This window comes from Scylla paramamosain, chromosome 37 (assembly GCF_035594125.1).
Source record: "Scylla paramamosain isolate STU-SP2022 chromosome 37, ASM3559412v1, whole genome shotgun sequence".
Lineage (NCBI taxonomy): Eukaryota > Metazoa > Arthropoda > Malacostraca > Decapoda > Portunidae > Scylla > Scylla paramamosain.
Genome location: NC_087187.1, coordinates 2,360,001 through 2,375,380, shown reverse-complemented (window position 1 = coordinate 2,375,380; position 15,380 = coordinate 2,360,001). Strand labels below are relative to the sequence as shown.

At 45.4% G+C, this 15,380-nt stretch overlaps 2 protein-coding genes across 10 annotated transcripts in view; one reads left to right on the top strand and one right to left on the bottom strand.

Moving 5' to 3' along the window:
• Nucleotides 1-15,380, bottom strand: part of LOC135091323 (ninein-like protein) — a 68,025-nt gene that overhangs the window by 32,683 nt on the left and 19,962 nt on the right. For 3 of the 9 annotated variants that reach the window (XM_063988853.1, XM_063988855.1, XM_063988854.1), the window contains exons 1-7: nucleotides 12,543-12,652; nucleotides 11,937-12,119; nucleotides 4,081-4,231; nucleotides 3,642-3,746; nucleotides 3,237-3,350; nucleotides 1,266-1,400; nucleotides 747-856 (exon numbers count right to left, since the gene is read on the bottom strand). In XM_063988853.1, the coding sequence (XP_063844923.1) occupies nucleotides 747-856; nucleotides 1,266-1,400; nucleotides 3,237-3,350; nucleotides 3,642-3,746; nucleotides 4,081-4,231; nucleotides 11,937-12,119; nucleotides 12,543-12,637 (893 nt within the window). In that variant the 5' untranslated portion in view covers nucleotides 12,638-12,652. Of the gene's footprint in view, nucleotides 1-746; nucleotides 857-1,265; nucleotides 1,401-3,236; nucleotides 3,351-3,641; nucleotides 3,747-4,080; nucleotides 4,232-5,776; nucleotides 5,821-7,991; nucleotides 8,078-8,100; nucleotides 8,307-11,936; nucleotides 12,120-12,542; nucleotides 12,653-15,380 lie in introns of those variants that run through there. The other 6 variants (XM_063988858.1, XM_063988859.1, XM_063988856.1 and 3 more) reach the window with 6 other exon arrangements.
• LOC135091329 (uncharacterized) lies at nucleotides 9,667-11,478 on the top strand. The gene has a single exon (XM_063988870.1). It carries the CDS (start codon nucleotides 10,491-10,493, stop codon nucleotides 11,340-11,342), a length of 852 nt encoding a protein of 283 aa, XP_063844940.1. The 5' UTR covers nucleotides 9,667-10,490; the 3' UTR covers nucleotides 11,343-11,478.

Below are 15,380 nucleotides of genomic sequence, written 5' to 3'. Positions count from 1 at the left end.
TCATGATTTTCTTCTCAAAATCACACTGACTGGGATTAAATGTATCCCAAAGGAGGTTCACAGAATCACTTGCCATGTACAGGATGAGATACAGAAAGGTGAATCATGGTTTATGAATTTTCCTTGTTATGAATGAATTGATTTTGTCCTTTGTCCTGATTTTATGAATTCAGAGCTTGTATTTATCAATCAAATCTCATAAAATAACTTCAAAATATATATAAAAAAGATACATTGAATAGAAAGTTACAAATATATTGCTGATCTCAATTTATGACTTTTTACTCAGAAACTTTTGAAGATATGTCATTCATAAACCACACTTCACCTGCACTTGTTATATCACAACTACATACTGCAACATGTGCCACCCAGACACCTCTCTTCAAAACATGAGGATCCAGTTCTCTTGTGGAATGCAAAAGTGATGTAACCATTTGTAAACATTCTGTATAATCTGCCCATTGCTTCATATACAACACTGCACTTGAGAAGGATAAATAGCAAAACATAAACTATTTTTCAATGATCATAATTCTGCAGTGATAAAAGAGAAATGAGATCACAATTTTATAGCAATAAAAGACAAAAGTGATCATAATTTTATAGTTATAAACAAGAAAAAGTGATAATTTTCTAGTAATAAACAAGAAAAGTTTCTGAATTTTGATGATAAAGGAGAAAAGTGATAAAAGAGAAGACAATCTGGGTGGCACCTTGCTAATGGGAAACCAGTCTGTACTCACCCAGTGCTGTCCGGGTCGAGGGAGGAGAACACACTGGACTCCGACATCACCATGCCCCGGCGCTCCTCACTGGCCGAACTCATGCAGCTTAGTGTGCTCCCGGGGACATCCTGTGAGGGGGGAAGGTAGAGGGTTGAATGTGGTGTTGGTGATGCATTAGATGTGTTGGGACAGGGTAGGAATATGTGTAATTTAAAAGATTGGGAGAGAGTTTATATGTAATGTGGGAGATATTTTTGTTATAGTAGGCACCAGAGGATAGATACTTAGAATGTTTAGCGGTATGAAGTGCACGAAAGGGTGGAAATGTACTTAGGTGTAATATGGTAAATATTCTTACACTGTGTTACAACCTAGAAGCCACAGTAGTCACAGAATGATCCATACTTAGAATAATCAAAGGTGGATGTATAAAGTAAGCAATGCAAAGATAGGAATGCCCTACTACCACACATATACACTGAAAACTGAAGGCAGGACACTGAAGCTTCACATCTCACACACAAGCCCAACACTCACCGGGGGCAGAGAGTCATCCAGGACCAGGGAGGTGTTGCCGCTGGGTCCACCATTCTGGAACATGTGCACAAACTCCTCAAAGCTGATCCTGCCGTCACCATCCACATCCAGGCGACTAAACAGCTGCTCCAACACCTGCCGGGGGGGAACAGTGGACTTCTGAGTGAGTGTGTGTGTGTCTGAAGGTTTAGTGTGTGTGTGTGTGTGTGTGTGTGTGTGTGTGTGTGTGTGTGTGTGTGTGTGTGTGTGTGTGTGTGTGTGTGTGTGTGTGTGTGTGTGTGTGTGTGTGTGTGTGTGTGTGTGTTGTGTGTGTGTCTAAAACTGTGAGTGTGTTGAAATGAGTGACTGCAATTTTTTATTGTGTATTTTTCTCTTCAATTTTCTACTGTTATTCTACCTGTGTGTGTGTGTGTGTGTGTGTGTGTGTGTTGCCTAAATTTGATAAAGGTGACTGAAAACAGAATGAACACTGCAGCAATGAAGTTACAGATCACAAGCCAAAGTCACAAGTGCTGCCTCTCCCACTCAGAAATTGCCACTAGCCACAAACCCTAGCCTATAACCCTAGGATGAGACAAGCCTTCAAAATATAAGCACACCATTAACAATAGACAAGTGCTCCAGACATTGTTCCTGGATGCTGCAAATGACACACAACTGGTCCTTAGTTCATAATCTAGCCTTACTGCTTCCTAACCTCTCTACAGCCAAAATGATGCTCCTTAGCTTAAAATATTGCCCTACTTAACACCCAACCTTTTGACACTACCTCTAAAAGCCTCAACATGACCTAGAGTGATAAAAGACACAATTCATCTAAAAAGTCAAACCATAAACTAGCTCAATATTAAGGTACTTCCTCTAAGTGTACATTTTGTGCTTTAAATAATGCAAGCATGTTTTTTGCCTTTCTGTATGGAATATATCTATCTTCTCTATACACCAGACTGATACCCCAATAAACAGTGGAAGAACATAAATACACATGATTCACAGTCCTCAATCTCTGTCCTTAAGAAATTTATGCATGTACCAGTCTATATACCAAGCTGACATTCTCAATAAACAATAATAATAATAATACACACAGCTCCCAATCCCTTTGGTCCATCCATGATAAATATAAGGACTAAACTCTGCAAGGATATAAACACTAAGAGTTCCCAGTTCCTCTGCCCCATTGAAAATAAACATAAGAGATTAAACCTTTCATCCATTGGTAAACCAATCGCATGTCAAGTCACTGTCTAGCATACAGATATTAGCAGGAAGTAGCACCACTCTGTCCACACTGTGGACTACAATACCACAGCAGACACACTAATGCTGGCCACTGTGACCTTGTGTACCTGGAACAAGACGATACTTAAGTACCAACACTCAAGGGTGCTGAGAATCTCCTCCTCCTCCTCATCCTGAAACACGAGTGTCAAGTTGAGAGAGATGAGTGGCTGGTGAGAGAAGCCCATCCACATGCAGGGAAGGAATGGTGACTGGGAGGGATCTAAAGGGTGACTAAAATTTGCTGCTGTGCTGGTGATCAGATGAAGTGAGGTGCAGATCAGACATAGGAAGAAGAAAAAGAGAGAGAGAGACTGTAACAGAGAAACTGACCTACACAAGACGGTTTCTGAGAGAGAGAGAGAGAGAGAGAGAGAGAGAGAGAGAGAGAGAGAGAGAGAGAGAGAGAGAGAGAGAGAGAGAGAGAGAGAGAGAGAGAGAGAGAGAGAGAGAGAGAGAGAGAGAGAGAGAGAGAGAGAGAGAGAGAGAGAGAGAGAGAGAGAGAGAGAGAGAGAGAGAGAGAGAGAGAGAGAGAGAGAGAAACCTACATTACAGCATGAATAGTAAAATAATAAATACAATCCAACCTCATGAGAAAAAGACATTAAACAAAATGATGAGTGATGATAATGAACATGGAGAATATAGAAGTAAGACAATAAGATGCACTGAAAAAAGAGAACAACTCACTTCATTAGCGACCTTCTCCATACCAATGGCGTGGCAGACGGTTGCCAGCTCCTCCAGGGACAAGTAACCGTCATGGCCCACACCCAGCCTCTGCCAGGTGGCCCGCAAGTATTCCTGAGGGGCAGAGAGAACCTTCACACACAAGAATTACAAATCTCAGGTGCAACTCCCAAAGGAAAGGTCAAAAGTGTCATCCAAAATTAGAGGATATCTTGAAAGGAGGAAATACAGAAGCAGGAAGGAAGTTCTACAGTTTACCAGATAAGGGATGAGTGAGTGTCACCCTTATTTATAAAACACATGGGAGACAGCAGCTGGGGAAAAGAAAACTATGAAATTACACAAAGCTATATAACCCCACGACAGGTGTCCTCAAGCACAGCCAAGGTAAGGAGCGGCACCCACCTCCTCATTGTCCCCTGAGTATGCCAGACTGCTGGACTGGCTGTCAGGTGCCGGGCTGGGACTCAGACTCCTCTTGGCTCGGGGACTCATGTCACTCTCGGGGCTCTGCAGTGATTGGTCAAGTGATGTGTGAATAAAAGTTATGCATTTATCAAGGTGGTAGATAGAAATATCAGGCATCTGTGTATATGTAGTAATGTATAGTTGAATTTCTATTTTTTTTGTATACAACTTCAAGAATAATAGTGCAGATGGATCATGATGCACATGAGTTCTATTCCTGAAAATATTAAAAGAATTCAAAATTCCTAATCACTTTTCGATATTTTTAGTATTTTCTTTTTAGATTTTTGTAATCAGGACAAAGGACAAAATTATGTTAACAATAACTTCAAAAACTTTAACTGTATGTCCATAACTCTCTGTTCTCCCTCCTTACCTGTGATGAATGGGGGGACGGGCCAGGGTGGGCAGCCACAGCAACCTGGGGCTCCTCCATGGTGGTGGGTGGGGCACGGGATGCACCGGCAGCCCGTCTGCTCATGCCCCTGCCCGCCCACAGGCGTGTGTGTGAATGGCGGGTGCTGGGGCTGCAATGAAAGGCACCAATGATGTATTCTTTCATAACAAAAGGAGTTTGGCCAGTATTCTGAAACACTGCTCTCTCACCAAGGCTATTTTCAAAGGCCACAGAGATTAAAAGTTTTCAGGATTTTTTTTTCCTTTTAATGATACAGAAATATTGTTAATCTTTCACCAGGAACATAAAAACACCATTAAAAACTTCAATTACAGCCTTTTCAAAGTGGTGGAGATGTGGCACAGAAGTGTTTCAGAATATGGTCCTAAGAGGCAATGAGGCTACACTAGTGACACCACAAACATGTCAAATATGAATCTGGTCTAAGGACACACACCTTTATCTGAAAAAGTCTGGCTGAGTGTAGATGGTATTAAACAGTTTTTCATGTTGAGGGTTACAAGTTGCATGTTGGTAAAAAATCAGTTATGACGCTGTATTTCTGACCACAAAAGCAACAGATATGCTATACATAGCTGCAGGTCAGACCATGTCACTGTAACGAGCAAATATATGAAGACACCAGAAACATTGTGAGATGTGAAGACGTGCACTGTAACACTGTCACCTATCACCATTTCTAGGCAGGGTTCCTTGTATATATGTAACACACCATGAAAAACTTGCTACACTGTGCTGCAAAAGTTATACACAAACTACTGGTCAAGTGTAATCCATAACACCATGCCGTCAATGTCCATGGGAAGCAAGTGTCATGAATACAGGGTGTTATAAAGATCCAGTCCATACAGAGACAGTGTCCATGCCATCCTTGTAGTACGCCAATGTATCCCAGGTCCTCACACACACAAACGCGCACGCACACACACACACACACACACACACACACACACACACACACACACACACACACACACACACACACACACACACACAAGAGGAGGAGGGTTGGTCTTCCATTCTGCAGGAGTAAACATACACACAAATTGACAGGACCACTATACTTTTGTTTCTCCCGGGTTGTGAAGTCACAGTTCCTATCCTGTGTTAGGTGAACAGACTACAACATGAAGACACACCCAAATTGTCTCCACTGGCTAAGGACTGAAACTCTGTGCCTCTCAACTGTGAGGCGAGCATGCCAACCACTACACCAATCAGACACTAATACGTAATATTAATATTAATGATAAAAAATACAGAGCAACACCTGTTATCCGGTATTCAACTACAAGTATTGGGAATGCTTAAGCAAATGGGGTCTTTTAGAAGAAAACACTTTCAAAATTATAAAAATTTGAGACTGGCACCATGCATGCAGTTTCCAGGCACTAGCAGCACTGTCTGTGTGTTGCCTGCCCATGTTGGTTTTCCAGAGTGTCCATTCAGCTCAGTTTATTAGCTAGTCCATCTATGACTCCTGTCTTCAAATATCCAACATGCCCAAAGATAAGCCAGCAAAGCATAAATGAGCTATGTTAAATCTGAAGCATAAAATAGTCATTTGCAGATTGTCAAAATGATAAAACTTTTAAACTGGCGCCATGCCCACCACTTCAGCGGCTCACTCAGCCAACCGGGAAACTGAACTAACCGGAACGTGCGGTTGCCCATGGGTGCTGGATAACAGGGCCTGCTCTGTAATGACAACAGTAATCATAATAAAAACAATAACAATAACAAACAATTATATAAGTATTACAACTACATATTTCAATGCACACATCATGAGGAAAATATGAGCAGAATGAACTGTGTGTGGAGGTTCAGGTGGTACAAGAGGCACCCCACTGATATTTTTCTGATGTGTTTGGGATCTGTGGCAACTAGTGAACGGTATTAATCGCTTCAGCTGTTACAATATTGTACATTACAATTACATTCACAACATGTAAGGCAGAATATTGCCAGTGGCTGTTCTGAGACTGGGTGTCATTCTGATGTCACCTTATTAGTGAGTCATTTAGTGTGTGAGCTGCAGATTTCTGATTACACATGTCATCCAGTTTATTTTGCAAGCATCCTAGACTATCTGCTGCTAGGAGACTGTGGTGTGATAGTAAGGAATGACATGGAGTAATGAAGCAAAGCAAATACTGACCCAAGTTAGGAAAAGTAATAAAATCTATCAGAGAAAACAAGTTGCCGATTGACTGACATGAAATTTTCACATAACATTCCCTATGTCTTTTCATGTGATGCTTTCTGAGATGGAGGCTGGGCTTGTGAGCTGGCATATAATGGTCCTGGTCTTGGTGGTGACTGTGGTGGTGGTGGGGCCACAATGAGCTTTGTTCTGTGTCCTCCTGCTGGTGATCTGGGGCTTGGTGAATCCATGTTGTAAGGCACGCCTTTTTTGTGATCGTCCCTTCTACCCTTAGCAAGTCACTTCTTATCCAGTATGCATGAAAACTTGCTGAGAAGAAACTTGGTGGGAGTGTAGAGTGATGCAGCATGCCCACTTAAGGCTTGAGGAGCACTGAGGCAGACAGTGCTGCTTACTCTTTCCAAGCTAGACAACAATGTGAGTTGGCAAAATGTGAAAGGAAAATAATTTCTAATGCAAATTTCACAAAAATAACAGAATCTGCAGCATACTGTGTGGAATGCCACATGGCTCGAGGGTGATGTAATGCCGCAGGAGCCTCAAAAAACATGCAGTCATTTAAATTTCACTGAAAAAAAAAAAAAAATTCTCTGTGATAATTTACAGTATTCCTGATGCCCTGAGCAAACAAATTAATTTCATCAAATTTCAAAAAAATATTCCTCAAAAAATCACACCCAGACACTCCCCTAAATTGTATGTGGCAGTTAGGTTTAATTAAATTTAATGTCTGAAGGTTGTTATATAGGCAGTCATGGCAATAGAGATCCTAAGGTAATTTCAGCTGGCACAAGCACTAATTGGTTGACTATGCACGAGCAAACCAACCCACCAGCTAACTAGGTCCACTCCAACTCACTCACTGGTCAGGTCAGGTGTAAGCCAGGAAGTTTGGCCCACCCTAACTGTGAACTTTAAGCACAGACGATAATAATAAGGTTTGCCAAGTCAGATTAATTTTCACAGGGCCCAAAGGGCCTGGACACCTGCTTTGCTATGTTAGTTAGGTTAGTTTAGATTAGATTAATAATTCAGTTGTGAGTTGCACCTCCATGTTAGGGAGAAGCAATCACATGGTACTTGATGCATTCTTTCCTGCATGCACAGTCAATGCACATCACCACACTCAACCAACAAACACCAGTGTCGGCAAAATTACCGATGATGTGTTCTGTGATGACTGGCTTAACCAATGCCTAAATGTTTGGGTTAATTTCTTGATCACATTTCCCATGTATTTTCAAACTGCGGCTTTTCTTGAAAACCTGCATTTTTTTTGCTTTCTTGGGTTCTGCAAAATCTAAGTTGATTGAATACAAGTTTCAGAGACAAAAATCAATCAAAATATGAACCAAAAAACACCCACAATATGAATGTCCATTTCTGACAATAAACAGTGTCACTAATATTAATGTTTAACCTAACCCTGGAACAAGGAAGTGAGAGAGGCAGGCAGTGTACTAATTATCTGGGATGGAATGTTGACACCGCGCCTTCTCCTGGAGGAACCACCCTTTCCACACCTACACCCTCGACCCCAGCCTCCCTGCAGGAGCGAGGCGGCCAGTACCCACACCTAACCTTGGAGTGGTGACCGCGCCCTCACCACTACTGCCTCACCTGGATTATTCACGGTAGGAATGAGTCACGAAGGCCAACACTCACTCACCACACACTCATACACACACACACTCGCACACACCTGCACCCAGCTCCCAGTAACCCCTGCGAATCCAAACCAAGCCTGCAGGACATTTAAAGTGGACAAAGCGACTAAAAGGTGACAGGTAGAACACCGTTACCTGTCTTACCTGTCACTCACACTCAGGGGCCGCCGGGGGGAGGTTTAAATGGCCACGCAGCGCCCCCGTGGTTGTGGGTGGCCCTTGTGGGGGTGGTGGAGAGGGCAGGGGTTAGTGTGGCAGCGTGTAGGGTATAGAGGCAAGGAACAAGGCAGTACTAGCATGAGCCGCCCCGCCTCGCCGCGCCGCACTGACAGCTGTTGTGGTAAAGAAACTTGAGGGACAGGAACTGCGCGCCAAGCTTGAATTTAGACCGTCGGTGCAATGTAGCCATATATCATTGGTCTGTCTGTCTCTATTACCCCAGCGCAGCCTTAACTCATTACTATCTCTATCTCTGTCATTCTACTCTTCCTGCCTCTATGTAGGGTTAGTCTTACTCCTCTATCTATCTCCGCCTTCATCTCCGTCGTTCGAATCTCCCTGCTCTATCTTAACCTGTATCTTTGTTCGTTCTATTTCACTTCTTTGGCTATCTTTATCAGCCCTATCTCACTGCTCTATCTATCTCTGTCTCTATCTCTGCCCGCCAAAACTCATTGCTCCGTCTATCTCCGTCCTGTCTGCGAAATTTCCTTGTTCATATTTTTACCAGTATTTCTGTTAGTCTGATCTCACTGTTCATTTCTACCTTAATCTCTGACTGTCTAATCCCACTGCTCTACCTTTCCTTATCTCCATCTATATATCTAGCTAGTACCTATCTGTCCCTCTATCTATCTGTCCATTTTTGTACGTGTAAGAGAGGCTGGACAATGAATAAATGAAAAAAATAAAATAAACGAATAAATTAATCGACTTAATTTCAGCTGCCCATGAAAAGGTTCATGGCAGGGATCTCTCTCTCTCTCTCTCTCTCTCTCTCCCTCTCTCTCTCTCTCTCTCTCTCGTCCTGCAAGAATCAGTCTGAGTCATGCTAGTAAATCCTACCCTCTTGAAACATAAGCGCTCTTTGTTTGCCGTGTCAGGGTGACCGAGGGAGTGGCGGGGCGGGGCGGGGCGGTGATTTCAAGGGAGTTATAGGGAGTCACAAGGTAGGAGTATAAGGGAGTTAGGGAGCTGGAATATATGGGACTGCAATACCTCTATTACTCTCGGTATCTGAGTGGAGTCCGGTAAATGAGATTATAGAGTGACACTTGTATGACTTGTGGGAGAGAGAGAGAGAGAGAGAGAGAGAGAGAGAGAGAGAGAGAGAGAGAGAGAGAGAGAGAGAGAGAGAGAGGTGAAATTATCGCCACGAAAAGTTGCATCATTCCAGATTGCAGTTTCTGAGCTTCGAATAATTGGAGATTACTTGGTTTTGCTCAAAATATTGATGGCAAAGTCTTCGCCATTTTCCTTTTCTTTTCTTTCTTTCTTTCTTTTTTGTTTGTAATTCAAAAAAAATAATAAAAAAAATAAATATAAAATAAGTAAACAAAAATAAAAGTACATAAAATGTGATAAAATGAATACATAGAAAAGAAAGAATGAAAGAAGAAAGGAAGGAATTAAATAAAGAAAGAAAAGACAAAAAGAATGAATGATTAAAAAAAATCAATGAAAGAAAGGAAAAAAAAGAAAGAACGAAGACACAATGAAACAAACAAACAGAAAAAGAAAGACAAAATGAATGAATGAGAGAGAGAGAGAGAGAGAGAGAGAGAGAGAGAGAGAGAGAGAGAGAGAGAGAGAGAGAGAGAGAGAGAGAGAGCGTCACTTGTAAACTTCCACCATTTGTCATTATCAAAGTTTGGTGTCCATTACCACTCCCATCGTCCATCACAACTCCAGCTTCTGCGTCCCTGCAGCGTGACGTTCTGAGGTGATGTGGGAATATCTCATCGTCAGAAATCCACGTGGGCGTCCCAGAGAGAGAGACTGTCCTGAACCACCCACCTCTGTTTTCTCTCTCCAGCTTCTACGGAATATGGGAAGTAGTGTGCGTGCGTGTGTGTGTGTGTGTGTCAGGGAATGTGGCAACTTCCGGCTCTCGAGGACTAAAAACCAGGTGACACAGGCCGGAAGAGAGGGCGGTAAAGACAGGGAGACAGGAAGTGTTACAGGGAGAGACAGAAACAGAGGAAGGGCACGTGCGGCAGCTCCCAAAATAGTGTGCTAGGTGAGCCGGGCCGCCGTGCCAGCCTGCAGTGCCTTCTCGTCCGCCGTGTCACGCCCACACGCCCGCCGCCGCCTGACAGGACATGTTCATTGAATGACAATTGAGTTGTGGTGTTGATTGGTGAAAGGTGACGCAGTCTGCTTGACAGTGTGGCAGTGCGGCAGTGTGGTGAACCCGCGCAGTGTTCATTGTACTGTACCGCTCCGCCCTGCCCCGCCCCACCCCGCTGGCTGACCGGTCAAACGTTCAGTGCCTTTGTGACCATCAGCGAAGCAATTCAAGCCGCCTTCAGACCATGGGTGGCGCTGAGGCTCCTGAGGGGGACGTGGGGGGCGTGCTGGAGGAGCGTCTGCGAGGGTTGCTGTGCCACAACCCTGCCTGGCTGGGGCAGGACGCAGCGCCTCCGTGGTGTGCTGACCTCAGCATGAATCACGAGGAGCTGCTGGAGCGGACTCGCCAGTGGGCAGCGACGGGAGGCGGGGCACAAGGGGCGTCAGGCTCTGCCACGGCGCCCATGCGGGTGGCACACAACGAGGAACTCGGGCGACATCTGGTGGCGGCGCGGGACATGGCGGCGGGGGAGGTGGTGGTGGTGGAGCCTCCGCTGCTGCTGGCGCTGAGGGAGAGGTCGCCGCCTTCCTGTCTCACCTGCTTTAGGCGAGCCACCGCCTATACGTGCCCCGCCTGCGGCTTCTTCCTGTGCGGCCCAGAGTGCGGCGCGGCGGCCCACGCCGAGGAGTGCGAGGTCCTGCGCCGTCTGGGGCTGGGTCAGCCAGCGCCGCGTCCTGAGGAGGAGGCGCGGCTGGCGGCGCTGCCTGATGAGCAGCGGGCCCAGGCCAGGGAGATGCTGCAGCAGGCGGCGGCCACCGCGGAACAGCAGCGGCAACTGGAGGTACTGCGGCAATACCGTCTAGTGGCTGCGGTGAGGACACTGTTGGTCATGCACCGCAGCCCCCGCAGTGGCTGCAGTGGTGGCGGCGCTGCAGGGCCGCGTGAATCCCTCCTCGACCCGGCATGCCAACCACCAGCGGCGCGTGGTGGAGGTGGCAGTGGGGCAGCTCGGCGTGGCCAGCGATCCCGCCTTGGTGCATCGCGTGTGTGCCGTGTGGGACACCAACGGGTTCGAGGTGCCTCTGGCCTGGGGTAACCGCGTGGTGGGCCTCTTCCCCGTCAGCTCGCTGCTCACACACGACTGCCGTGGCAATACGCAGCAGTGGTTCACGGCCGAGGGCGTGATGGTGGTGCGCGCCGTGACGCGGGTGGCGGCGGGTGACGTGCTCACCACGAGCTACACGGACCCCCAGTGGGCCACACTGCTTCGTCAGGACCACATGCGCATCTCCAAGCAGTTCACGTGCACGTGTGTCCGCTGCCGCGACCCCACCGAGCTGGGCACCTTCCTGGGCTCCCCCTGCTGTCCCGCCTGCCGCCTGCCCCTCCTGTCCACCGACCCGCTGGACCCCAAGGCCCCCTGGCGCTGCAGCAACCACGCCTGCACCCACACCGCCACCGCCGCCCAGGTGACACCACCAACATCACCACCACTTTGACACCAATCTGACAACAAACACTTCAACATTGATTTGTGTGACTCATGCATGTTCATGGCTGCTATAATATGTCACACACACACACACACACACAGCTAATCCATCAAACACAGGCATTAGTCGTCATGCAAATGACTAATCAGCACGACAAACACATGCATACCACCCCTTCCTCTCCCCAACACACTCACACCTCCCTCCTGCAGGTGGCGGCGGTGGGGGCCAAGATCGGAGCCAAGCTGAAGGGCCTCAAGTCGAATGACGCCGCCGGCCTCACCTCCCTCAGCAGACAGCTCGAGGAGACGCTTCCCTCCACCCACCACGTCCTCATGCAGCTCCACGTGTCCACCCTCAAGACACTCGTCGCCAGAGACCTGCGGGGTAAGCTTCCTGAAGGGGATGCAGAAAGAGAAGGAAAAGCAGATAGGAAAATATGAGGAAGTGTTTACATGAAATAAGTCTAGTGAAGGGGATGCTTGTGTGATGTTGTGGTAGGAGAACTAACCTGCAGGAAAAGAAAGGGAGATAGAAAATACGAAGACAGGAAAATATGAAATGTGCTGACCCAGAGGATAGAGGATATGTATACAACAATAACAATAACAACAACAACAACAAAATCACCAAAAACAATAAAACACAAAAAAAAAAAATAATAAGAGGACAGAAGGAAACAAAAAAGAAAACAAGAACCACTCCCTCAACACACAAAAATACAAAAAAAAAAAAAAATAAGGACAGGAGGGCAGGAGTATGTGACAATGAACAAGACGAGTAAAGGAGATAAGACAGATAACCTTAGAGGTACTGAGGGAACACCTAACACTCTCCTATCCTCAGAGGTGAGTGATGAGGACCTCTCCACCCTCTTGGCCATCTCGTCCCTCGTCATGGGTGTCCTTCGCCGCCTGGAGCAGCCCCTCACACGCCTCAGCGGTGAGTGAAGGGCGGCTTGGAGGGAGCACAAGGGGTGTTAAAGAAAGGGGGAGGAGTTACAAAGGGGTGGGAGAAGAAAAGAGAAAGGAATAAGTGAATGGATGGAAAGTGGAGTTATAAGGATGAGAGAGAGAGAGAGAGAGAGAGAGAGAGAGAGAGAGAGAGAGAGAGAGAGAGAGAGAGAGAGAGAGAGAGAGCGTTTGGATAAGGTGGATAAGATTGAGAAAATGTTGTTGTGTGGTGTGAGAGAGAGAGAGAGAGAGAGAGAGAGGGAGAGAGAGAGAGAGAGAGAGAGAGAGAGAGAGAGAGAGAGAGAGAGAGAGAGAGAGATGAGTGGGAAGAGAGAATGAGATAAGTGGGAAGAGTGAGGGGAGAGTGAGAGGGAGAGGGGAAAGGTGACGAAAGAGTGAGGTGTGGACGAGACAGGAATATAAATGTGATGAGAGAGAGAGAGAGAGAGAGAGAGAGAGAGAGAGAGAGAGAGAGAGAGAGAGAGAGAGAGAGAGAGAGAGAGAGAGAGAGAGAGAGAGAGAGAGAGAGAGAGAGAGAGAGAGAGAGAGAGAGAGAGAGAGAGAGAGAGAGAGTTAAAGAAACAAAAACAACAATAATATAACACTAGATGGTAAAAATATGACATACAAAGACAAAAAAAAAAAAGAATAAAGGAATAAGAAAAATAAAATTAAAAGTATAAAAATAAAAATAAAAGGAGAGAGAAAAGAATAAAGAAAAAAAGGAAGAAAGTAAAGGAGAAATAATTGATCCCACAGTGAGGATGGGGCCGAGAGGAGATCCGTCTGGCTGTGGAGAGCGAGCGGCGTGGCTTGGTGACGGGACAGGCGGCAAGGGACAGACTCCAGGTAAGGACGGTTCTCGCTCCCCCGCTTCTCTGGTTCTCTCATCCACCCTGGGACTTGTTACCTTAATACACGTGTCTTTTTTATGTCTTTCTCCACTCTCTCTCTCTCTCTCTCTCTCTCTCTCTCTCTCTCTCTTACTCTTTCTCGTTTATTTCTGTGTTCCGTGTCGTTTCTCTTGTTTTTTTTTGTGGTTTTCCTGTTTTATCTTGTTTTTTTATTTTTATCCTTTCTCTTTTCCTCTTTCTCTTTCTGATTTTGTTTCGTTCTTTTCTCTTTTATTTTTTTCTGCTTTTACTGTATTCTCTTATGTTTTTTTATTTTCTTTTATCTTTTTTTCCTTTTTCTTTTTCTCTCTCTGTTTCGTTTCCTTTCTTTTCATATTTCGCCATTTTCTCTCTCGGGTGTTTCTATCTAAATATCTTTACGTTTACTCTCATCTCTCCCTCTCGTTCTCCTCCCTTTCTTTCTTTTTTCTCTCTCTTCCTTCTTTCTAAATGGTCCCATTTTCCACGTTTTTCAGTTCTTCCATCTTTTTTTCCACTTTTGTTATTTTTCTCTTCATCACCCTTCTTCTTTCCTCCTTCCCCTCGTCTCTTTCTCTTTCAAATTCTCACCTTCCTTTTCACTCGCATCCCCATCCCATTCTCTCCTCACTCTCCCTGTTCCCCTCATCACTCTTCATTTCCCCTCTTTGACCCCTTTTCATCTCTCCTCCTCACCTGGCCTCACCTGTACAGCGCCCCGCATTAACAGGTGACCCAGGTTCCTCAATATATTCTACCGCTTTCATTTTCCCCCCCCCTTCTATTCTTCTGTCGGACTCTAAACTCCGTAGCAACCTCTCTCTCTCTCTCTCTCTCTCTCTCTCTCTCTCTCTCTCTCTCCTCTCTCTCTCTCTGATGACGCATTATCTTCCTCTGTGCTCCTTTTTCTTGTTTTTTTTATTTCTTATTTCTTTTCTCTTATCTTTCTTTTATTTTTTCTCTCATTTTTTCCTTTTTGTTTTTCCTCTCTTCTGCTGTAAATATTTCTTTCCTTCCTACTTTGCTCTTTCTTTGATCTCTCTCTCTCTCTCTCTCTCTCTCTCTCTCTCTCTCTCATCTCTCTCTCTCTCTCTCTCTCTCTCTCTCTCTCTCTCTCTCTTTCCATTACCCTCCCTAAATCATCCATTTATCCACCCATTAAAACCCATCTCCCTTAACCTTAACATTTTATCCCGTTGTAAAGTCATAAAGGCTGATGATGACAATGACTCCCCCTCACACTTCTCGTAATGTCCTTATCTCCCCTTCTATCACGTTTATCTCGCCCACTCACCCCGCCGCAGTGTTGCTTCTCTTACTATCTTCTGCCGTTGTTGCCATGGTTACTGCTCTTCTGAACTTGCTAACTGCTTGCCTTCCCTCCTCCCCCCCCCCGTCTCTCTCTCTCTCTCTCTCTCTCTCTACCCGCCAAAGCCTCGCTGCCCAAGACTTTCTGCTCATTCTTGTTCTATTCTTTTCAGCTTATTAATGCAAGAGTCAGCCAGTATCTTCTTTTTCACAGCTTTCACTGGTAAACTTCGTCCTGCCCGCCTCACTAATGCAAGAGTTAACCAGAATTTTGACTTTCATCTTTTTTCGCCGGTAAACTCTGTCCTGTTCACCTCACTAATGCAAGAGTTAACCAGTATCTTCACTCTTTCGTTCTTTTCGCTGGTAAATTCTCGAAATCTGTCTGTTTCTGTTCTTCCTCAGTTCCATCACTGTTCTGTCCACTTTACTAATGCAAGAGGTAACCAGTATCTTCACTCTTTCATCCCTTTCACTAACTTTCTTTCCTTCTATCTATGCCCATGCC